At 37.6% G+C, this 23,930-nt stretch overlaps 1 protein-coding gene across 3 annotated transcripts in view; it reads right to left on the bottom strand.

Annotated features, from left to right (window-relative positions):
* Window positions 1-23,930, bottom strand: part of LOC109910432 (MDM2 binding protein) — a 66,723-nt gene that overhangs the window by 37,715 nt on the left and 5,078 nt on the right. For 2 of the 3 annotated variants that reach the window (XR_007261896.1, XM_048595520.1), the window contains exons 3-12: window positions 23,563-23,636; window positions 21,963-22,114; window positions 20,848-20,906; window positions 17,451-17,595; window positions 15,463-15,577; window positions 8,622-8,756; window positions 7,560-7,654; window positions 4,549-4,621; window positions 3,821-3,938; window positions 1,191-1,367 (exon numbers count right to left, since the gene is read on the bottom strand). Coding sequence is in view for 2 of the 3 variants with exons in the window: in XM_048595520.1 (XP_048451477.1) it covers window positions 1,191-1,367; window positions 3,821-3,938; window positions 4,549-4,621; window positions 7,560-7,654; window positions 8,622-8,756; window positions 15,463-15,577; window positions 17,451-17,595; window positions 20,848-20,906; window positions 21,963-22,114; window positions 23,563-23,636 (1,143 nt within the window). In the remaining variant the exon portion in view is untranslated. The remainder of the gene's footprint in view (window positions 1-1,190; window positions 1,368-3,820; window positions 3,939-4,548; window positions 4,622-7,559; window positions 7,655-8,621; window positions 8,757-15,462; window positions 15,578-17,450; window positions 17,596-20,847; window positions 20,907-21,962; window positions 22,115-23,562; window positions 23,637-23,930) is intronic. The other variant, XM_048595521.1, reaches the window with a different exon arrangement.

Here is a 23,930-nt window from a genome sequence, read left to right as displayed (position 1 = left end):
GCTACCACCTAAATAGTTACATTTCATCAGAATCTAACCACAAAAATTAGCCCTACTTATACAAGGTTTACCAAAGTGTTCAAAGCTTGATGGCTGAAAGTACACAAAAAAGAAAAAGATGTGTTCACTTCTGCAATCCTCAAATCCAGGCAGGCACTTTCCTTAAAAATATGTTTTAGCTTAAAACTTCGAAAGGTAGGCAGTCCAATTACAATGACCTCAAATATTTAAATAGTTCAAGAAGTCACCAACAATGTCTGGGCAATTTGGGATGGGCAATAAATGCTGGCCTAGTCAATGACACCCACAGCCCATATATGACAATAAATCATATGACCCTTTCTTTGCATGTGAATGCACATAGCTAACTGGGATAGGATATATAATGGCTCAGACTTTGCATTTGTACTGATGGTAAAATTGTCAGTGTTTGTTGTAATTGCCATCAAAAATCTGACAGGAATTCCTGGTGACCACACAGGTTGTTGAATAATTAAACATTAAAAATGTGCTGTCATTGAATCCCTGGCTTCTCAGGATGCATTGTTAAAGTCTCCACATACTAAGACTAGGGAGCGACATCATGGGCACCGGAGCTTCCCCTTTACAAACACTCTCAACAGAAGTGTTGAAGTTCAATGTGAAGGAAGGCTTTCAGCCCATCAGATTTGTGCTTGCTCGTTCAAAGGGGAAATCTAGTCAATCATACCACTGCTTCTCCCTAACAGATCATTTATTTTTCTATTGCGAGTATTCATCTAATTTCCTTTTGAACACTAATGAGATTCGTATCCACCACAGTCAGGGAGAAGACATTCCAAATCTTAATTACTCGGTCCTTCTCTCCTCTCTCATTGCCCACCCTTCTATCCTCTCCCATCCTTATCCCCTTCCTCGTTCTACCCCTCCCTTCTCACATCCCTCCCACCCTTCTCCTACCACCCCTGCCACCTCTCCCACTTCTCCCCCATCCCTCCCTCACAACCCTGCTCTCCTCTCCTGCTTACCTTCCCCATCCTCCCCTCCCTCTTCCTCCTTTGCCCACTTTTCCCTCTTCCTCAGTCTCTGAGGATTGTGTGCTAAAGAGGAGGAAACTTTCAATGTTTTAAAGCACAAAGTATCAAGTCTTGTCATTGCAGGGTTCTCAAAATTTGTTATTCAAGAGGAAATAATTTGGCTAAATGCATCACCTTCACCTTCTTTGTCTTCAAGTCTTTCTTCCAGGATCCCATTCACTATGGCTACCGCTGCAGCTCCATTTATCTGATTGGCTGAATGAATCAGGATTGCCTTGCAGCCACCTCGACAATTGCCTTGAATCATCAGGTAGTAGTTGCAAATCTCTCCTTTCATCTCAATCTCTGGAACTGGAAACAATCAACAGATTGAAGCAAGTAAATTTTAAAATTACAAATAAAAAATACTGTAATTAATAACATATTAAAATTGTTTTATATGTCAAAAGGTGAAGCACAAAACTAATATTGTGAACCTTGATTTACAGCTAGAATGAATGATCCAGCAAATTTTACGCTGGGAATGACAGGCTGCTTTTATTAGTACAAGTTTCTCGATTTATAGTCTTTGAATCAGACACCACTACAGAACTAGGAGAAAGATGAGACATTCAGAATATCCATTGACGATGAGTACCAACTACTTATAAAAGGGAATTGAATTTTTCATTTGTACAGCATCCATGTACAAATTAGGGAAAAAATTGCAAAATATAATCAAAGTAGCTAATTCACATGCTAAGTTAACAGTGCATTAACCTAAACCTAGAATGCAAATTTGACTTTAAAAAAAATGCTAATTGAGGCAGTCAGTTAAATCCTGGTTGTCTATTACTTAAAGATTTTATTTTTTTAAAAAAAAAAATCACAGAAATTGACTTCACCTTTACCTCATTAGCCCTCATTGCCCAGCAAGACTTTCATATTTCCAGCCTCTATATCCACTTAAGTCATTCATTCAACAGCTTTAATTAAAAAGTTTTTGCCTCTGCCAAAGTTTGGTATTGAAGGGATGAAACGTTATAATGGAATGAAGTGGATTATGGATTCAGGGAAGATTTCGGATGAGTCATATGTTCTTTCTTCCAATTCACAAGGCCCCACATCCGCTGAATGTCATAGGTCTTGCAAGCCTGCATATCAACACACCCCAAATTCTTCAAGTTCTCTGCCCAAAGTCAGGTCTGACATAAAGTTTCATGTTCTCTTTCATGAGTAGGGCAGAGAGGTCAGGTCACAAATACAACCCAGTTGGAATGGGGAGTGAACTCTGTGGTGTTGTCACCGACTTAATCCATATCAGCTATCCAAGCAATTTACATGCAATCTGAATTATTGTAGCAACGTACACTTAACCAAGCATTCTTTCAGAAACTTTAAAACAGTAGAACTGATCAACATAATAGGATTACTTGACAAAAAGACAAACGAAATGAGCCGCTATTGTCCTTAAATTAATCCTCTGATTAGACTTTATGTACACCACATTTTATTTCAACACAGAATATAATTCAATGTTCTAGATTAACTATTTAGCAGAATACTGTCACAGAAAAAAATAAAACACCATTCCTATTTAAAATATGTCCACATCATTAGACATCCATAAAAACTTTTACCAATTTCAATCAGATAATAGGTACTTCAGTCAAGACACAATGATAAGGCATGGAGGAGTGTTTTGCTACACAATATACTTTAACATAAATGATCAATGAGTAATTAATACTGAAATTTGGTATTAAAATTGCAAGAGCACTCTACTTCTCTATTACTAATATCCACAAAAGACCTCAAACTGCAAGTATTATCGTTGAAATTTTATTTAGCAATACCCTCAGAAAGCAAACATCAATTCAAACAGCACCTACAATTTAATTTTCTGCTCTGGAATGATATATTTATTTGAAACATTATACTCTAATCCGACAGAATTTTCATAAAGTGCACATCATAAGGGCTTTTAACAACTGACTCGAAATGAAGAGCTCAAATATGAGTTAGAATAACAAAAAGGTCAATGGCTCCTCAGAACATTATGGGTTTTTGAAGACATCAACAATCAAAAGAGCTTATTTGTACTGGTTAGTCAAAACTTCACAGAAGAATAAATTATGCTTTTTGATTTAAAATCAAGTTGTATATCAGTTAAAATGCAATTTAATTTCTATTTACACATCTGAAGCTTCCTGCCCTTCCAGAACAACACACAAGATATAAAGCAGGAAATCAATTTTCTGATTCAGCATTGAGACAATTATTGCGGTTTTGTGTTTGCAAATGATAAAGAAATTGGCAAAACTTAAAAGGAAAAAGCAGAATTCCATACAATTAAAATCTGTAGGCATTATGCTTGGAAAAAAAAGCTAATACACTATTCATTCCAAAATATAAACCACATTTGCAGGTACCTCGTTAGAATCAGTTAACATTTGAAGGTGGGCTAACAGGTAAAACAGCTTTCTTTTCATATCCCAACTTGTTGAGCAAACCTGATACACAGCCAGACCTAAATCTAATAAAAATGTATATTATTGAATCAACGGCTATATCCCATCCCAATTATGGAACATACAAGAAATGCTAATTATTTATTTTTAACTTTCCACATAAATTAAGCCATGTTTAGTAAAATACATAATGTTGCTTTTCAGCATACAATTGGCAACAATAATGGTAAATACAAAGTATCTGAATCCAAACTACTGCAGGAAAATATTATCCCAGGCTTTATATAGACTTATTCAAATCGCTAAGGTATATGGGAACATTAATCTAGTGAGAGGACAGCAGTACAAACTCACCATTAATGCTTTTTGGCTTCTTTGCCATGTAATCTTTCCATTTCCGTGTACTGTACTGGTTAGCGGGTGGAATATGAGTGCTGCTCACTATACAAGATAGATTAAAAAGAGCTCCAACCTTAAAGAATCAGGAAGAAAATTGTAGTTATCAACCACTGGAATTGCAATTGTAAAATAATTTCTAATAGTGAGTGAACATGTATGAACAATAAGTTAATTCAGACAATGGGTAAACACACATACTATTTTTCTGGGTAGTGTGAGGGAAAAACTTTATTATACGAATGATAGGATTTATTTCTTCTACAGGAATTATCCTAGTGGAGGAATATTTCCCAATAGGGTCACTAAGTCGTGATGCTGTCATACAGGAATTGAACTTTTATCAAAAGGCACCAGGTAAGATGAAAGATGATCCAGAAGCCAAGTGGATGCCTTGATCACAATTATGTTTGCATTTAAAAATGCTAGCATTGAAATCCTACAAAGGGGACATAGACCAGTTGAACTGTCATTGAGGCTGGGAGTTTTAAATATTTTAATTTTAGTTTCACACGTGAAGGTGGTTATCTATTCCTTCAAGGTCATTTTTCCAAAACAGACGGAACAGGAGAGGAGGCAGAAATGAGGACACAGACATATATACCACTTGCTCCATTATCTTAGGTTGAGAAGATTTTCCAAAATTTTGCTTCAAAGTTTAACTTTGAGAAGAAAGCAGAACATACCTTCCCTTGTAGAGAAGAAAGTTGCTTCAGTATTTGTTTAGATTTGCCTTGTGCATTACTTCTTGATAAAGTGCTGTGCAATTTAATCAAGGTACTCAATACATTAAATGCAAGGTAACATTAATCTTAGAGACCTCATAATACTATAGACAACTCCCTAATATCTTTTTCCAGAAATGCAAAAACAGATTGAGAAATGAAAGCACTATCTTTACACAAAGTATACAGCCTGAAAATTCACTCACATCCTATTGCAATTTTAAAGTTAATCAGGCGTTGCTCTATTTCAATGCTAATTAGGAAAGTAAATTCATACATGCTAACTTTCATTGTTTTATGATCCTACTTTTCACTCATGGGAATAGCTGAAATATTCTGGAGCTCTGCAAGTCTCCTGTAAAAATTTCTGTGAAACATTCAAGTATGCTTTTTTTTTGAAGCTGCGCTGTTAAATTAGTTATGTGATCAAAAGAGGTACATCCAGTTTAAATTCCCAATCATAAGAAACAGAATAAGCTTTACATTTTTATTTACATTGCATTGTTAATATTTGGTAGATATAATTCTTAGGTTTAAGCATTTATAAATTCTTCATTATGGATTCAGTCAGTATTAAATATTAGCAATCTCATCACATTTAAAAGCACTTGGATGCCTCCTTGAAAAGCAGTGGCCTGCACAGCAAAGTGCCAACTGCAGGAAGTTAGGATTCAGCAGAGCACCTGTTCGTCAACCAGCACTGACATGATAGAACAAATGGCGCCCATCTTTGTCATAAAACTCTTTTTAACATGATTCTATTAAGTCACTTAGTGAATTGATTAACCTTAGGGAATCAAAACATTTGAAAAAAAAAAGCAATCCATTTATTGACCAAGCGAAAGAAAGAGATATTACACTTTCTAAGGCAAAAGGGAACACAAAAGAGGCTTCAAATACCACTTCACACAGGGAAGAGTACAACAAACTGAGGTAGCTTCTTGCATATTATACACTCAATTTCCTTTGGTCTGAGTCACTGCTTGGTCTCATTATAGCAGCTGAACAAGGTTGCGTTGATTAAAACACGCCCATAGAGGAAGGCTGAGAGAGGAAATGATGAGAAAAAGATCAAAGTTATTTGTTTACCACCACACAGTAAAGCTCAAGAAATAGTGTCGACAAAAGAAATAGATTTGATTACAGAACATGCCTCCAAGCATGAATGCAAATGTTGATGTTGAGATGAATGATTTATTTTTCTATGTTTGTAATTTGTAGAATAAAGAAAGCCATTGGCAACATTTAACCGTGAATTTCCAACTCAAATTAAACTTCAAAAGCCAAGGGAAATGCAATGAAAAACAGAGGCTCTTTGCTCCAAGCAATAGTAAAATAATCACTAAATAATCTGTCTTGCTAGCAAAATTATCTTTCACATCAGATATAATAAAACAAAATTAACTGAAACAATTCATTTGTAGCAAATATACATTAAGGATTTTGTAACTAGAAAATTTAAAGAACTAATTCATCGTGCAAAATACTACGAGCCAGCTTCCAAATGTAGATGGCATTGGTTTTGGAGACAGCGCAGTGCAGATTTCCTGAATTTTACCAGAGATTGGATGATTAAGTTATGGAGACGGTTGCTAAAACCTGTCTTGCAATCCTTTGCATTTGGGAGATTGAGGATCTAATCAAGTTAATAGAAAGTTATAAAGAATTCAATACGATAGATGCAAATAAACTACATCTTTGGACCAGAATTTCCAGAACAGGGGTACAAAATCTTAAAATTAGAGCAAGGGGCTTCAGGAGTGAAATATGGAGCAGATTTTCTGCTGGCCAGACATTGTTTTTGAGAGTCTAGATTAGATTTGCCATGGGGACCCCATGGAATTTCTACTGTAGCACACGCCAAAGGAATTGCCTGGAAGGCTGAATTTTCCACTGGGCTTTTCCTCTATGGATCCCCTCATGAAAGTTTTCATAAAAATCAGAACCTTTGGATGTTCCAATGAAATTAAGTTAGTTTGTGAAAAAAAGTTAGACAATTAAATAGATACTTATCTTACACAATCCCCAGATCCCTTATAACCTCAAATGCTGAATGATAACACTCCTGGTACATCATGCATCCCAGGACCCAATAACACCCCTGCAGCCCAAGACATAATCACCCCCACCGCAGAAATTACACCACCCTGCAAAACACCTTCTCCCAACTCTAGACTGATCTAACATACTGGGTCCCTCATAAACCTGACCCAACCATCAAATCCATCCCATCGTTGCCACCAAACCCAATCTCATCCTCTACACTGCTGCCTTTGGACCAAACTCCTGACCCGTACAATGCCCCACTGCTGGCCCTGACCGCACCTTATTAAGACCTTGTCATATCTGGCCCAATGTGACTGCTGCTGAACGTGACCGCTGCTGAACGTGACCATCAGTTCCCCTCTGCCCACTGAACCAGACTCTAACTAACCCCCCCCTACGCTGCTGGATCCAAAACCCCAAGACCCAACACCTAACCTTCCCACCCACTGCCAGACTCATTTCTCCATTCCACCCCGACCTACCCCAAACATTTACCTGCCCCCTTGCACCCTGGCCCCCTACCACTAGCCGGCATCCTGTACGCTTGCGATCCCACTTACCTTGCTGCTTATTGCCCCACTCAATTGATAACCAACCTTCCCAGCTTCCTACATCACACTCGCATACTGCACTTGCCGTTTATCATCAGTTGCCAAAGTGGTTGTCTAAATATTTAAATTTCACATTACGACAGCTCATTACTGTGTATAGGAGGCATGATTTGCCTTGCTCAGACAGTTCAACGCCACAAAAGATCTGTCAGAATAGTAACAGACCTCCACATTTCTGACAGAATCTCCTCCCTAAGATGTGGAGCTCCGTTTTCACATAAGAAAGGGCCAGAGTGGCAAATTCAGTGGGATTGCAAAAGTTGTCAGTAAAACCCCACAAAATGCTAATGAAATCATAATTTAAAACAAGGATACAACTCAAACTCAATTCCACATTGGAAGTAGGAGGGAAGGTCTGACAGCGCCACCAACTGCACAAACTCCAACACTGGCTTATAATAATAAAAACCCTAAAAAGTAAAAGGAAATAGAACTATGAACAAGGCAGTTTTAACATGGAAATATAAACATCAGGATGTTTTCACTAAATGGAATGCTTACAAGTAAACATAATGCATTTTGTTAAGTAAACTCAAAGTTCTGTTTATAAATCAAAAGTTTTATATCTATGATGTTCTTCCTCGTCAAGATGTGTCTGGCTGCTTCTCAATAACATTAATTAATTCAAAATCACTTCTTTAAGTTGCAACGTGTACAGTTGCTCATATATCAAAGCTGTAATAAATTAGGAGCAACTACCAACTTCGTTTTTTAAGGAAATGAAAAACAATACATAATGTGGAACTCAAAGCATTTTATAGTATTTTGTTATAATTCACATGATGGAGTATGACTGAGTTAATATTTTCCAGTATCTTTAGATAAAGTGTATTATATATGCTTTTACTGCATGAGATGTACAGACATGTTGAATGTTACCTTTTTAAGTTAAAAGATAAAAGACATTACAGTCTTTTTAAATGAAGCTAAGAAAATGAAGCCAAGAGAATGAAACCCCTTGTGACATACCAGAGGTAAATGTAACACAAAAACGGTTTGCACTACACCTGGCCCATTATTAAAGCTTTCCTGGTGGTTGAATAAACCAAATATTCCAGATGCAATGCTGCATAAAATGTCCATTAAAATACATCTTTAATCTATCAATAAAACTACATTTAAGAAACTTTCACATTTCTCAAACAAACAGGAAATAACAGAAGTATTTTCCAAAATTTTCGACTGTATTAGTTCTGACAATGTAATCAAATGCACAATCCCGTCAGAGAACATATTAAAATTTGCTACTATTGGATCATCGAGTCACATGGTCAACACTAACGCCTACTCATCAAAACACAGCAAGAAGAATGATGAGTTCCTGTTTTTCATGTCCACTACAAGTTTATTGTCAAAACAAAGAAAACTATTGCTCACCTCTCTTTTTGCATCTGTTGTTCTGGATGTCATGGATACACGTTCAAATGATGTATTGGAATTTATTAAATAATTGCAAAATTTTTGAGTGCCAGCTTTCAAGCAGAATCCTGGAAACATGATCTCAGAAGCAAACTAAGATGAAAAAGTGAAAATGCCTTTATTATAAAATGCGAGTTAGTTATTCTTTACTTTCATACCCAGCTACCTGCCTATAATTCGCAAACTAAATTTAGTGTTCAGAAAGCAATAAAAGTACGCAAGTAGGCAAAAATTTGGTTTACCACATAAAATTTTAGACATTGCTAAATTTGAGAAGGTTGATTTCATAGATCTTTAGCAAATATTTCAGTATTTACACAAGTCGATACAAACAAATTGGGCAGATCGAGCAAGAAACTATATCTAGTTCAAGTAAATGCTTGTCCTGAAAAGCAGGATTACCACATCCTGCATGCTTTCAGTCTGCTTTTTCTGACTTCCTTCAGTAGAAGGAAAGTCACAATCCCAAAACTGAATACTTCTCCAGGCATGATCGGAATAAAACTCTGTACAATCAAAGCATTTTATTTTTGTTTAATGGGAGACGGATGTCACCTTTATTGCCCATTCCTAACTTGCTTTTGAATTCAGTGACTTATTCTGCCATATCAGGGAGAAATTGCTGTAGGTCTGGAGTCACACTTAAATTAAAGCAGGCAAGGATGGCAGATTTCCTCCCCTGAAGGACATTAGTGAGTAAGATCCAGTGTTTGTTTTAATGATAATATAAGGGTAATAGTACTGAAGACTTGTGCTCCAGAGCTTGCTGCATCCCTGGCTAAGCTATTCCAGTATAGCTACAGACGGCATCTCCCAACAATTTACAAAATTGCCTAGTACACATTAAAGTAGGAGAAATCCATCGCCCATCAGTTTACTCTCGATTCTCAGTAAAGTGATGGAAGGTGTCATCAACAGTCCTATCAAGCAGCACTTGCTCAGCAATAACCTGCTTAGTAATGCCCAGTTTGGGTTCCGCCAGGATCACTCTGTTCCTGACCACATCACAGCCTTGGATCAGACACGGACAATGTGAAATGAGAGTGACAGCCCTTGACATCAAGGCCACATTTGACCAAGTGTGGCAAAAAGGAGCCCTAGCAAAATGAATCAATGGGAATCAAAGGGAAAATTCTCCACTGGTTGGTGTCATACCTGACACACAAAAAGATAGTTGTGATTATTGAAGGTCAGTTATCTCTGCTCCAGGGCCTCTCTGCAGGAGTTCTTCAGGGTACCATTCTAGGATGAAGTGTCTTGAGCTGCTTCAATTACCTTTCTTCCATCATAACATCAGAAATGAGGATGTATGCTGATGATTTCACAATCTTCAGCACCATTTGCAACTCCTCAAATACTGTAGCAGTCTGTCCAAATACAGCACAACCTGGGCAATATTCAGACTTGGGCCAACAAGCGGCAAATAACATTCCTGTCATACAGCTGCCAGGCAATGACCATCTCCAACAAGAGAGAATCCAACTACTGCCCCATGGTATCCATTGGTGTTATTATCACCGAATCCCTCACTATCAACATCCTGGGATTTACCATTAGCCAGAAACTCAACTGGACTCGTCTTATAAATGGAGTGGCTACAAGAGCCGGTCAGAGCCTAGGAATACTGTAGCAAGTAACGCACCTCCTGACTCCCCAAAACCTGCCTATCATCTACAAAGCACAAGTCAGGAATGTGATGGAACCATTTGCCTGGATGAATGCAGTTCCAACAACACTTGAGAAGCTTAACACCCCACAGGACAAAGCAATCCACTTGATTGGCACCATATCTACAAACATCCACTCCCTCAACCACCAACACCCCATAGTACTATCTACAAGATAGAAATGAGTACTATCTACAAGATACGCTGCAGAAACCACCAAGGCTCATAAGACAGCACGTTCCAAAAAAATGACTACTTCCATCTAGAAGAACAAGGATAGTAGATACTTACATAGGAACACAACCATCTGCAAGTTCTCTTCCAAGCCACTCACCATCCTGACTTGGGGAAAAAAAAATTGCTGTTCCTTCACTGTCACTAGGTCAAAATCCAGGAATTTCCTCCCTAACGGCAGTATGGGTCAACCTACAGCAATGGAGTGTAGTGTTTCAACGAAGCAGCACCATACTACCTTCTCAAGAGCAACTCGGCACAGACAATAAATGCTACCCAGCCAGCAACACCCATGTCCCATGAGTGACCAAAAATACATTGCAATTATAGATCAAGTTGGGAGAACAGATCTAAAGGAGACTTCTAGAACAGGCACAAATAGACATGGGTAGAAGGATTTTTACACATTTTACACAATAAGCACAAAATCACATGTTTAGCAAAGGGCAGTTGCATTCACAATGGAAAACTGGTCCTCAACTTCCAGGTGATTGATGATGATATGCGTCAGTATTCAATATTGCCTAAATTGACATTTTTCCTAGCTTGGTTCTCTTCCATATTAGGCGAAGCCCCTTCTCTGTCCAACTGATTAATAACCAATCAACTGACTACCCTTCCACGATCATCGCTTCAGCCTTGATTAGGTCTTTACATATCACTGAAGGGGATCCAGATTCAGGTTTCCTTGCCGTTTCATCATCAGTGATCATTCAGATCAAGGTACAACAGCACATGAAGTCATCCTTTGGCTCACCATGCCCACATCTTTTCCCATTTCACTGCTACTTGGCAAGACTGGTTTACAATCTTTACCAATTAAAAGGTTAACAACCACCATGGGGTTATACACATTCTAAAGACTTAAACAAAGGATCTTTAAGTGTCTGAATTAGCCCTTTACATCGCTTAAAATGTGATGACTTATTCACAACTCCAGCTAACACTTAGCTGATTATAACCACCATGCCTGGTGGTTACATTACAATACAATTTTAACTAATATACTTAACGGACATAAAACTAAATTCTAACCGTTGTATAATAACATTCAATTCTGCAAGTGAACCAATTGGTCTTTTCAAACAAAAATCCATCACCAAGATACTTGCAGTTTTACATCTTAATTAAACATAAGTACCAGTATTTGCCATGGTGAAATTTGAACTCATGTCCCCAGAGCATAAGGCCAGGGTTCTGGATTACTCACCCAATGACATTGCCACCATCTCCCTCCTTAACTCACTTTTGCATTCGAACAATTAAAACTAAAATAAAAGCAACATTCTATTAGCATATTCTTGTTGCATTTTCTACCTGTGCATTACCTTTTAGTGAATGCATACCTGATCATCTAAATCCCTATATTCTTCCACAGTTGAGTGCTTTGCCATTAAAATTATTATTTCTCTGATCCAACATGGATTACCTCAGATTTCCCCACATTAAACTCCATTTGTCTCAATGTTACACATTTGCTTAGTTTGTTTCTGTACCTTTGTAACTTTGTTCTCCCATCCATTGAACTAGCTGTGCTTTCTTAAGTTAGTGTTGCCTGCTAACCTGAATAAATAACTCTCTATCTGTTCATCCAAGTCATGAAAACTGTGCAGGTCGCTGGGGAAAAACCACACATTACATCCCAATCAGGGTCAATTCCCTTCATCACTGCTCTCTGCCTTCTGCAGATTATCAACACTTCACAAAGTTACTTCCAATCTTGTTGCATTTTTTTTGTGCGCCAATAATCATTCATTCGCAACTCTATTCTATGAACTTTGGAAGACAACATCCAGAGAGACTTTTTTACCCATCATGCTAATGGCTTTTTCAAAAAAATAGGCATGGTAGCTCAGCGGTTAGCAGTGCTGCCTCACAGCACCAGGGACCTGGGATTGATTCCATCCTCAGGCAACTGTCTGTGGAGTTTGCACGTTCTCCCCCTGTCTGCCGGGGTTTCGTCTTGATGCTCTGTTTTCTTCCCACGGTCCAAAGATGTGCAGGTTAGGTGGATTGGCCTATGCTAAATTGCCCATAGTGCCAGGGATGTGCAGGCTAGATGGATTAGCCATTACACAATTACAGGGATAGGGTAGGGGGTGGGTTTGGGTTGGATGCACTTTGGAAGGTCAGTGTGGACTCAATGGGCCAATGGCTTGCTTCCACACTGTGGGGATTCAATGAAAATATTCATCTTGTTTTGTCAGACACTATCTACCTTTCATTAATTCATGCTGAATTTTTGATCAACTCCAACTTGTTCAACTGCTCACCCATGCAGCCTCCAAAGACAATTCCAGAAATTTTCCCACAGATCTGTGCCTACTCTTCTTGGCCCCCTCCCTACCTTATTAAATAATGGCATGATTATTACAATTCTTCAACCAAACAGAACAATTACTGAATGTGGAGCACTTTGCAAAATTATGGCCACATTATCTGCAATTCCCCCAAGTTACTTCTCTTAAAAACCGGAGATGGAAATCATCAGGTCTTAAAGAATTACCTAACTTAAGTTTCATTAATGCCTCCATTAGTAATTTTTAAATCTGTCAGGTTCCTTTGACTTAAGTTTGCATTCTGTTTCACTGCTATTGCTGTACGAAAGTGGATACAAAGGTATGCACTTTCAAAAAAAAAGTCTGCCATTTTCTTAATGTCAATTGTAATGTCACCTGCATTAGCCCGTATTCCTCTTCATGACCCCTTTTATCCTAATATATTTATAGAATCTATTACTATTAACTTTAGTAGCACTTATAAGCTTTATCTACCTTTTAACATCTTATTACTTTTTCTTTATCTCTTCCATGGTTTTCGTAGGTCTCTCAAATCTATAATTTCAATTGGTACTAGTGTAAATCTTTGCTATTATACTGTCTCAATTATATCATTAATACCCAAGAGAAATTATCCAAGCTCTAGATAGGCAAAACATAGTCATTGGGTGAAGCAAATGAACAGAACGGATGACAATGGAATCAGGGCAGGCAAGGCAATCATCATGGTGAAGTGAGACAATTAATTAAGATTAATATTTCCAATGCATACTAATAGCTTAGAACAGACAAATGTAGCTCTGAGCCTTCTCCAAGCATGATACAACACAATAGACATAATGGGATATATAGCCAATTCCATGGGAACGTAGCTTAGCATTAAAGTTATTGAAAACGAACATTCACAAAGTTGAGTGATAAGGAAGCAGATATTAGGGGTTGTGGATTTACCAGTGATAACAACGCCTCACAGGGTTATTAAAAACATGAAAGGGGCATCTGTATGACTATGATAGCTTTGTTTACTGATAAGGGTATGGGATATAAATGCTAAGATAATCAATGACAAGTGAGCTGTAAAACATTATAAGACCATAAGAAATTGGAACAGGAGTCGGCTTCTCAAGCTTTCTCTGCCATTCGATAGGATCATGGCTGATCAGACATTCCTCACCGCTAGTTTCCTGCCCTTTCCGAGTAACCCTCGATTCCCCTACTGATCAAAAATATATCAACCTTTAGCATACATAAAAACTCTGCCCCCACAGTTTTATGCAGCAAGGAGTTCCAAAGACACTCAATCTTCTGACAGAAGAAATTTTTCCTCATGTCTTTATATTGCATTTTTATACCAAGACTGTGCCCTCTGGTTCTAGGTGCTACATGAGGGAAAATATCCTCTCAGCATTTAGCCTGTCAAAGCCCTCAAGAATCCTATGTTTCAATGAGATCATCTCTCATTCTTCTAAATTCCAATTTTTAGAGTCCCAACTTGTTTAGCCTTCACTCACAAGACAATCCATCCATAAAAAAAAGATCATCCTAGTGGACCTTCTCTGAATTGCCTGCAATGAAACAACATCCTTCCTTAAATAGGGAACCAACACTGCTCATGGTACTCCAGACATGGTCTCACCGGCAACTCGTCCAGTAAGACTTCCCTACTCATACTCCAATCCCCTTGAAATAAGGGCCAACATTCTATTAGCTTTCCTAAGTACCTGCTGTGCCTGTGGCTAGCTTTCTGCTTTTTGAGCACAAATACAGGCAAGTCCCTTTGTGTTGCAGCTTTTGTGGTTTAGTTCCATTTAAATAATACTCTCACATATGGTCATACAGCATGAAAACAGACCTTTCGGTCCAACTAATCCAAGCTGGCCACAATCCCAAAGTTGACCTATATCCTTCAAAATATTTCCCATTCATGTACTTATCCAAAAGTCTTTTAAACATTGTAACTGTACCTGCATCCACCACTTCCTCTGGAAGTTCATTCCATACACTCCAAAATGAACAACTTCACATTTTCTCCCATTATATTCCATGTGCCAACTTTTTGCCCACTTATTTAACCTATCAATATCTTTCAGTAAACTGCTTGTATTGTAATCGCAGGTTACCACACGGACTGTTGAGAGGAGACACTTTGGTAGACTTTCACCAAATGGATCTTCAAGCATATGCGTGAATAAAATTTGTAACAACTGTACAGAGACTCAAATATAGCTGTTTTAAAATTACCACACAATAGGTTTCAGTTTAAGAGTCCGACATTCTGTCTTTATTTCTGTTTTGCCATTGTAAAGTCATTTTTCCACATTTATCATTATAAAAACTGAAATTTATTCTTAATCTCACTCTCCTTACTTGACCATCTGGAAATGATACGTGCACATTATGGGAGCTAGAACATTGTCATGTCAGTGCAACTGATTTGTAAACTTCAGTTTAAATCAAATTAAAGACAGTGAACAAGATTTAAAAAGTCTTTTCACACTTATTTTCTGAAATGCAAATCACTGGTCACAAGTTTAATGCATTTTGCTAGCTCACAATAATATAAAACCCCGAACAGGCTACTACCTACAGTGTGTAAAAATACAGAAACAACAGTTGTACCTTCTGCTCTTTGATGTGAATGTTCCCTCTCCAAATTACCAATGGATCAATCATTTTCTCAAAATTTCCTGGGTCTACCACAGTTGCTCCAAGGTTCTCGGAAATTTTCTGCCAACTACAATTAGACAAGTGACATTAGATGTCTGGACTTGGGAATAATAAACTGTAGCTTGGATTGACTACTTGCTGGTTACAATCCAAGTTGTGTCAATTAGTCATACAAAATATAAAACTGGCTGTTCAGCTCAACCAGTCCAAGTCCGTTCTATATCTCACTCAACTCTTTACAATTATTGCTCTCTAACTCCTACCAGTTAAATTTTCTTTCTCTATCATGTGTTTGTCTCGCTTTTGTGTTATTACCTCAACTTCTTCCAGTGATAGGAAGATCCACATTCTCACTACGCTTTGGATAGAGATGTTTTGTCGAAATTCCTCATTTGAATTCTTGGTGACTACCTTATATTGATGTCCTCTAGTGGTGCTCTTTCCCACAAGTTAAAACTCAATCAAAATCTTTCAAAAGGTTAATGTTATGCAGAGCTTGGGGGACCTTTCCTGCATAAAGGTTTCAAGCATGCCTCAGCATTGTCCAGAAGGTCCAAACCAAGCTTATTGCGATCAGGCCATTAGACTTCTGGGAGAATGTATCACCTCCAGGAGGTCCAGGCCAATCAAACTGCAGGCAGCCTCCTTTGCTAATCATCAATTGGTGGCGTCGGAGGTCAGTGGAAGAAGAATCAGGATCAGGAGAACAGTGTAAGGGTGGGGATTGCTGGGACGGGGAAGAACTTCAATTGAGCTCAAAAGTACCCAAACAGCAAGCAATTGCAAAGATCAGAAGTAGTAGGTACAGGGATAGGCTATTTGGTCCCTCAAGCCTGCACCATCATTCAATAGGATCATGGCTGATCGAACATTCCTTACATCTATTTTTCTATCCTTCCCCCAAAATCCTTGATTCCTTTACTGATCAAAAATCTATCAGCCTTAAATTTACACAAGGGGTCACCCCACAGCTTTCTGTGGCAAGGAGTTCCAAAGAGACTCAAACCTCCAAGGAGAAGAAATTCCTCCTTATCACAGTCTTAAATTAGCACCCCCTTATTCTGACACTATGGTCTCTGGTCCTACACTTCCCCAAAAGGGGAAACATCCTCTCAGCATTTACCTTGTCAAACCCCTTAAGAATCCTATGTTTCAGGAGATCATCTCTCATTCTTCGTATCTCCATTGAGTACAGTTGTAATCTGTTTAGCCTTTGTTCATAAGACAATACCTCCATACCCAGGATCATCTCAGTCAAGCTTCTCCTAACTTCTTCCAGTGAAATGATATCTTCCTTAAATAAGAGGGCCAAAACTGCTCACAGTGGTCTCACCAGCACCCAGCTTGTTAGGCGGGGTGGGGGGGGTAATTAATTCTACTAACTGCTGTTTTAAAAAACCTGTATTAGGTCACCGTATAGTTTCCTGTTTTCTAATGATCAGAGTACCATGCTGTTCATCTCCTCCCTATGTGGTCAGAAAGTCAGAGGAAACTTATAATTTGGTTTCTGGTTTTTTAAACACAGTAACTATTCAGCATTTTTCATATTAGCAAATATCATCTCTCAAGTTGTTAGAAAGTATTTACTTGAACTGTTTGTAGATTTATAGGACTAAGTTTTACTCTTTACCCAAAATTCCATCCAGAACTAGTTATGAAGCACTAATATAAAAGCCATGGTGTTAGTTACAAAATTTAGTCAGATTTGGTACAATTTGGTTTGAAAAAAGGAATGTTTTATGATAATCATAAAAATGTCAAGTGGTGCCTTGCTAAAAATATAAAACTGTTTGCCCAAATTTTAAATCCCAGCTCTGTAAACTAGAATAGTTTTATTTGCGAACAAATGACCCAAACAGAAAATATAGTTTATGATTGTTTACAACGCACACTAGTCTCATATTAACAGAGTGAACTTGTGCAAGCTTTGTAATTCTTACCACTTGCCATCCTGTACGGCAATGATAATTTCTGCTGAATGCCACTCTTGCAGATGTTTAAATGCACCCACAACAGGAAGCCAGTCTTTCAACCTAGGAACACCATGACCGGAGACCAGTAGGATTAGATCCAATAACCCTTTGCCTGTCAACCAAAAACAAAACACACTACAAAATTCAAGCTCCAACCACATTTGGGGCATTAAGAGCAGTACCTCAAAAGCAATAATTTAGCAATGGTGACAATTTCATTGTCATCACAAACACTTTTGAGAGTCAGTTTTGGCACATAACGGAAGCTAAAATATTAACTGATGAAGTTATCTGGCTTAATTAGCTCACAAAAAGTAACACTAAGTAGAATCTTAATATTAGATTGAAAACAAAATGCGATAAGCCTTAATAAACCTGCAGCTGTCTCAACTGGAGAACTATTTGAAATTCTGTGCAACAGGATTTAGGGAGGATGTCAAGGCCTTGAAGAAAGTAGAAATGTGATTTACGAGAATGATGTTAGAGATGAGGGACATCAGTTCTGTGAAGAGACTGAAGGAGGTAGGATTCCTCTCCTTAGAGCAAATTAAGTTGAAGGTATATTTAAATGAAATATACAAAATAGTGAAGAGTTTGGATTAACAAGAAAGCCAGTAATCAGAGGACATAAATTTAAAGTGACTAGCAAAAGCACCAGAGGTGGTATGATGAGTACCAACGTTAGTTATGCCATAGTGCGAAATGCACTGCTTGAAAGAGGAGTGGAAGCAGATTTAATAGTCTCTGTAAGGACCTGGTCTATTTTATATGGAAATGCAAGCCTGAAAATGAACTTTTGGATTATTAGTTTTTTTTCTTTCCACAACTTAAAGGAAAAGTGTAACTGTGTGCTGTTCTTCTTTAAAAGTAGATTTGATACTTTTGTAAGACACAGTATCATCAGGTGCCTTTGGGGGAAAAAAAAAAGATACTGCCCAGCCTTCAGTTCCGTTCCAGGACAGAAATCAATACAGAGGACACGCGAAGCACATCAAACTCCTGGAGCCAGGTAAACCATGCACACACAGTGCAGAAGAGGACCCTGAGAGCTCGTTTCATAATAAACAGGATGATCCTGAAGCCCAGAATCTACAAAATCAACTGATTCAGAGTACTGAAATTTCCCACAGTGGAAACACTCTTCCATATAAGTTTGTATTCATATATTTTGGTGAGTTCAAGTCTAGTACAGTTTGTAAATTTAAAGAAATTATAGTACAGAGGTTAACGTATTCCACCCACTTCTGCTTACAAACTACAATATGTAAAATTTACAGTGAAGCAACAAGGTACCCTCATTCGAGCTAGCATCGTATTTGCTGCTTACCTATCCTGCATGGAAATGTGTAATTTCAGTTTTACCCTTGTCGATCTGAGGTGCTGTGATCATGCAGGCTATGAGCACATCTGGAAGTAGTTGTACATAGTAACTTGGAGAGGAGTGCTTTAGATGAATTCAGAGGTGCCCAGGGGAGAAAAACTGACATTTATGTCAGCAATTGATAAGGCCAATTGTTCATGGCATCAAGTTTCTAATTCCGATCCACCAAAGTAGTAATACTCGTCTATGGGAGCAACATGACTGAAAAGTCTTGCTTGTCTCTGCTTGATTGTTGGTAACTGACCAATATGAAGAATGGTGTCGGAAATGACAAAGTGATGACATTAGAGCAATTTTACCTAATTATTCTTGGGCTTTATGAGAATAGCTCTCCAAAATTTATTTACAAGAATGGTGTTCTTTAAATATTGTTAGCATTTCAGTCAGTAGGTTCTGGGCTCAAGTCCCATTCCAGAATCAAGCATAAAAATATAGGCTAACACTTCGGGGCTGTAACAGAGTGCAGGATTGTCAGTTGTGATATCTTTCAAATGGAATGTTAACTCAAGATAATGGACTGCTCTCTTGGGTGGAAATAGGATACTATTTTGAAAAGAGCAAAGGAGTTTTCCTTGGTGATTAGGCCAATATTTGTCCCTCAATCAACATTGCAAAAAAAAACAGACAAGAAGTGCTGGAGAAACTCAACAGGTTTGGCAGAGTCAATGTTTCTACAGATGCTGCCAAATCTACTGAGTTCCTCCAGCACTCAATGCCTGAATATCAGATTTCCTGTATCTGCAGTTCTTTGCTTTTTATTTTCTTTATGAGTAGAAGACTTTACAAAAAGCCGAAACCTAGATTCAACAGACCAGTTACCAAATTGAGGATTGCCACAGTCAACAACAATGTAACATCATCACCAGAACCAAAACAGAACTGTGAGCAAACTACCTCATCTTCCTGTGTGGTTTGGACTCTGATCCACAGACCTCATGCTTTTTTCATTTAAAGTTTTCACCTAGAATATTCCTGTACAAAAAAAACTGTTCATGTCTGTCTGTCTTGTCTATCTTGTGTGTAAAGTTATGTGTAAATTAATGTGTGAATAGTTGGATTTAAAATAGTAATAGTTAAGCTTGCATATTAGTAGTTAATAATATGTTTTTGCGACATGTTAGAGAGGTTGTGAAATAAATAAGTTTTTATATTCTTGTTCATTGATGAAACCTGATGTCTGATCTTTGATGTGAGATAGTGGTTGCAGTCAGATATTAACCATTCTAGAGATTAAACTGGTCATATTTCACTTTTGTGACAATTGACAGAATAGCAGAGCCAGATTTCCAGCACACTATTCTCACCAGATACTAAAAAATTGAATTGTACACTAAAATGGAAACATTTGCTGGGCTATGAATAAAGGGTGGGAAAGTGGGACAAATTGGATAGGGGGTCAGCAGAGGCACATTAGGCCAAATGTCCTCCTTCCATCCTGAAGTATTCCACACAGTGGTACGGAGTGACCTTTCTGATTGGTTTACATCAAGAACAAGCATACAAACCCGTACTCTATGGTTCAGAAAGTTAGTGCTCTGACATGCTACTTAATTTATTATTTTAAATTGCACGCTAGGTATTAGGGAGGGCTATAGTCGAGACACCAGCATTTAATTAAACTGCAACTGTCTGCTGATGATCTCTAAAAAATTTTCATTCATCACAGAGAAACAGCATTGGATAATGGGTCCTTCTCATTCTCAGAAATATATTGGGAACTTTAACTCATCATTGGATTGGTTGAGTGTTAGATCTCCAGATCCACTCAAGATGTACACATTATATAACAGTATCAAATGCATTCACAGTTTTGAGTCAAAGAATTCAAGCTCGTTTTAAGGAATTGTGAAGGGAAAGACATTGAAGACTTTGGGTTACTTATAACTTGATTACTGTCTACCTAACGCTTTAATGACTGATTTGGTTATCAAAACAGCTCTGTTACATCACAAATGCTCCAATGGAAATGATGCTAACAATTACCTGGAGGAGGCAATTTATCTGCCAGTTGATGTAGACCCTCAGCAGCCTCTTCAAATAACCTGCAAAAGAAATCAATAGATTTTTAAAAAATTTACATACTTCCAACATTCCCACAATTTAAGCAAAAACAATTCACAATACCTCCAAAATAAATCAAACATTTGTAACTCACCACTTAGAAATGTGACGTTTTGTGTCTGACTAGGACCATTTTTTAAAAAAAAGTATGTTGTTTCGAATTTATGGCCGTGGTACTAGACCCACAATTCAGTGACACCTCACCATGACAAATTGTGAATTCAGACTCCAGCAATTTGTGGACTAGCACTAATGAAATAACTGTGAAAGTTGCTACATCACCAAAAGCTACTCCTCACTAGTCTGACCAACAGTTCCACACTATATGGTGAATTCAGTGTCCTCAGAGGTATTAATTTAATTAAATATCCATAATTAACAGTCTAGAATAGTCCAATATAAAGGACTATACCTCTAAAACCAGAGGAAAATTAGTGATTTCAGAAAGAAAAGTTGCATTTCCTTTAGTTTTTTTTCTGTACACTTTTATTTCCTGTGTTTCTGATTTCTCTTTAACTGGAATTTTCACAATTTTGTCCTGTTCTATTGATCCTCAAATGGCTCTTCTCTGCAATATCAGCTATTTGTCATTGCCCTACTCTGAAAGCCAGTGAAATCTCAATTAGGTTTTTGTTACCTTTGGACTCAATTTCTCCAAGACTTTCCTTAATGGCCATTCATTGTTCAGTCCCCATAAATTCCAACTTGTCCAAAACTAAGTCTGTATCCCAGCCTGCAATCATTCAAAGTCTTCAATGCATAATGTAGGCCTAGATATTAGCACAGTACTGACACAGTGCTACGCTGTCAGAGGTACCATCTTTTGTTTAAGATGTGAAACCAAGGCAAACACGAATAAAGCACAACTAAAATCCATACTGGGGGTGGGGAGGTTTTGGATGGGAGATTGATAAACCACAATTAGCTAAACTGATATTTCTGATCATGGACCCTTTTTAATGTTTAAGTATGTAAGGAGATATATACAATGTTCAGAACTTATGATTGCCAATACTAAAATATTATATGATACTTACTCACACAGGAATGAGGGCTCTTTGACATTACCATCCTCTTCCTCACAACTATTTATACTATTCAGACATTCTTCGATTAATACTGGCAAAGGTTCCTCACAGTCACTGTCCTCTTCACTGGAACCAATTTCGTCCCACTCTGGACTACAGAACTAGAAAGAATGGGACAGTATTCATAAAGTTTATCTATGAACACTGTACTAATTTTGTAGCATTTCTGTGTTTTTATGAGAAAAAACACATTTTTTCCTCCTTGGTTCCCACACAGGGATCTATCTCCAAAACATTTGGTTTTAAAGCCCCTAATTAACCTGACATAAAATAAAACTTTTTTTTTTATTCATTCATAGAATTCACATTTCTAGTAAAGTTAACGTTTATTGTCTTTAACAAGGGGATGGTGAGCCAGCTTTCTGGACTGAACGGAGTAGCTACATTGGCCTTTTAGGGAGAGAGTTAAGAGTCAACTATATAGGATCAGACTACATAAGGAAGGCAGATGTCCATCCCTAAAGAACATTAGTGAAATAAGTTTTACAACAATGTGGTATTTATCATTGGTCATGATTATTAATATTAACTTTTAAATTCTAGATTTAGTAGTCATTTAAATTCCCTGGCTGCCATGGTTGATTTCAACACCAGTCTCTAAATCACGAGCCAAGGCTCTCGATTACTAATCCAGTGACAACAATCCTACCATATCCGAATTTCTAACAGATCCATTTACCTTCATTGCTTTTTGTTTAATCCCAACAGTTTTGCCTTTCTAAACAAAAACCCATCAATAAAAGCAAAATACTACAGATACTGGAAATCTGAAACAAAGAATGCTGGAGATATGTGAAACAATTCTTAAGAGTCACACATATGCAAAATATATAACATGATTTCTCTCCACAGATGCTACCAGACCTGCTGAGTTTCTCCAGCATTCTGTGGTTGAAACAGAAATCTATTATCAACAAAGTTAAGAAGTCACAAAACTGATTTCACCTGGAGCACAGCAGCTGCTTACTTCTTAAATCCAGAATCTATCATTATTGCTTCCCAAAAATTTCAGTCTGTAATACCATACCATCCTTTAAATTTATTATTTTCTGGGGAAAAGGACAATCATATTCCCAACATTGACAATGGTTATTTACAAGTGCTTCTTCAAATTTTTGCAACCATTTGGCCAGTTTCATTACTAAAATTAGAAAAACAAAGTTAATGTTTCAAGTTCAACATGATTCTTCGTCAGAGCCGAAAAGAACTGGAAGTGGTAGTGTATATGTTTCACAGAGGGTGGCCAGACTAAAAGTCAAAAGGAGTGCTAATGATGCTAAAGAAAAGGCAAAGATGAAAAATAGACGTGAAAAAGGAGAAAATGGGTCTGCGCTTCTCAAAAATGAACTGTTTCTCTCTCCATGGATGCTGTGAGACCCGCTGAGTTTTTACTTCAGATTTCCACATTTGCAGAATTTTGCTTTTATTATTTTTATTATTTCACTATTTTTGCCCCATTGGTAGATTTTAAAAATATACACAAACAAAATCAATCAGCTTTGCTTTTTGAGTCACACACTTACAGTTTTTAATTTCCTGTCCTCCTCACCTGAGAAAAGCCATGGATTGCCTGAATTGCAAAGAACCATTTCTGTGGTGTTGGGCCACCTGATATTGAACAGGCTGTAACATATTAAGCAGACATTATCCAGCACAACAATCCAACAGAGATGTTAAAAAAAAAATCTATTGCATGAACAGGCTGAAAACTAGAATGATGTTGTACCCTTTCGAATGACTATTACACCAAAGGCAAAATTGGAAAAGACAGAAGGCAAAAGAGGAACTTCCGGACCTTGACAAAAGTAATGGGAGAGAATCAAATATCAAATTCATGGGATATTGCACATGGGAAAGGAAAACAAAGCAAACTAGAGAATCTCTTAGAGATAGTAGGAACTGCAGATGCTGGAGAAT

This window comes from Rhincodon typus, chromosome 4 (genome assembly GCF_021869965.1).
Source record: "Rhincodon typus isolate 14 chromosome 4, sRhiTyp1.1, whole genome shotgun sequence".
NCBI lineage: Eukaryota > Metazoa > Chordata > Chondrichthyes > Orectolobiformes > Rhincodontidae > Rhincodon > Rhincodon typus.
Note: the sequence above shows the minus strand (reverse complement) of the source record. Positions and strands in the feature narration are given on the sequence as shown.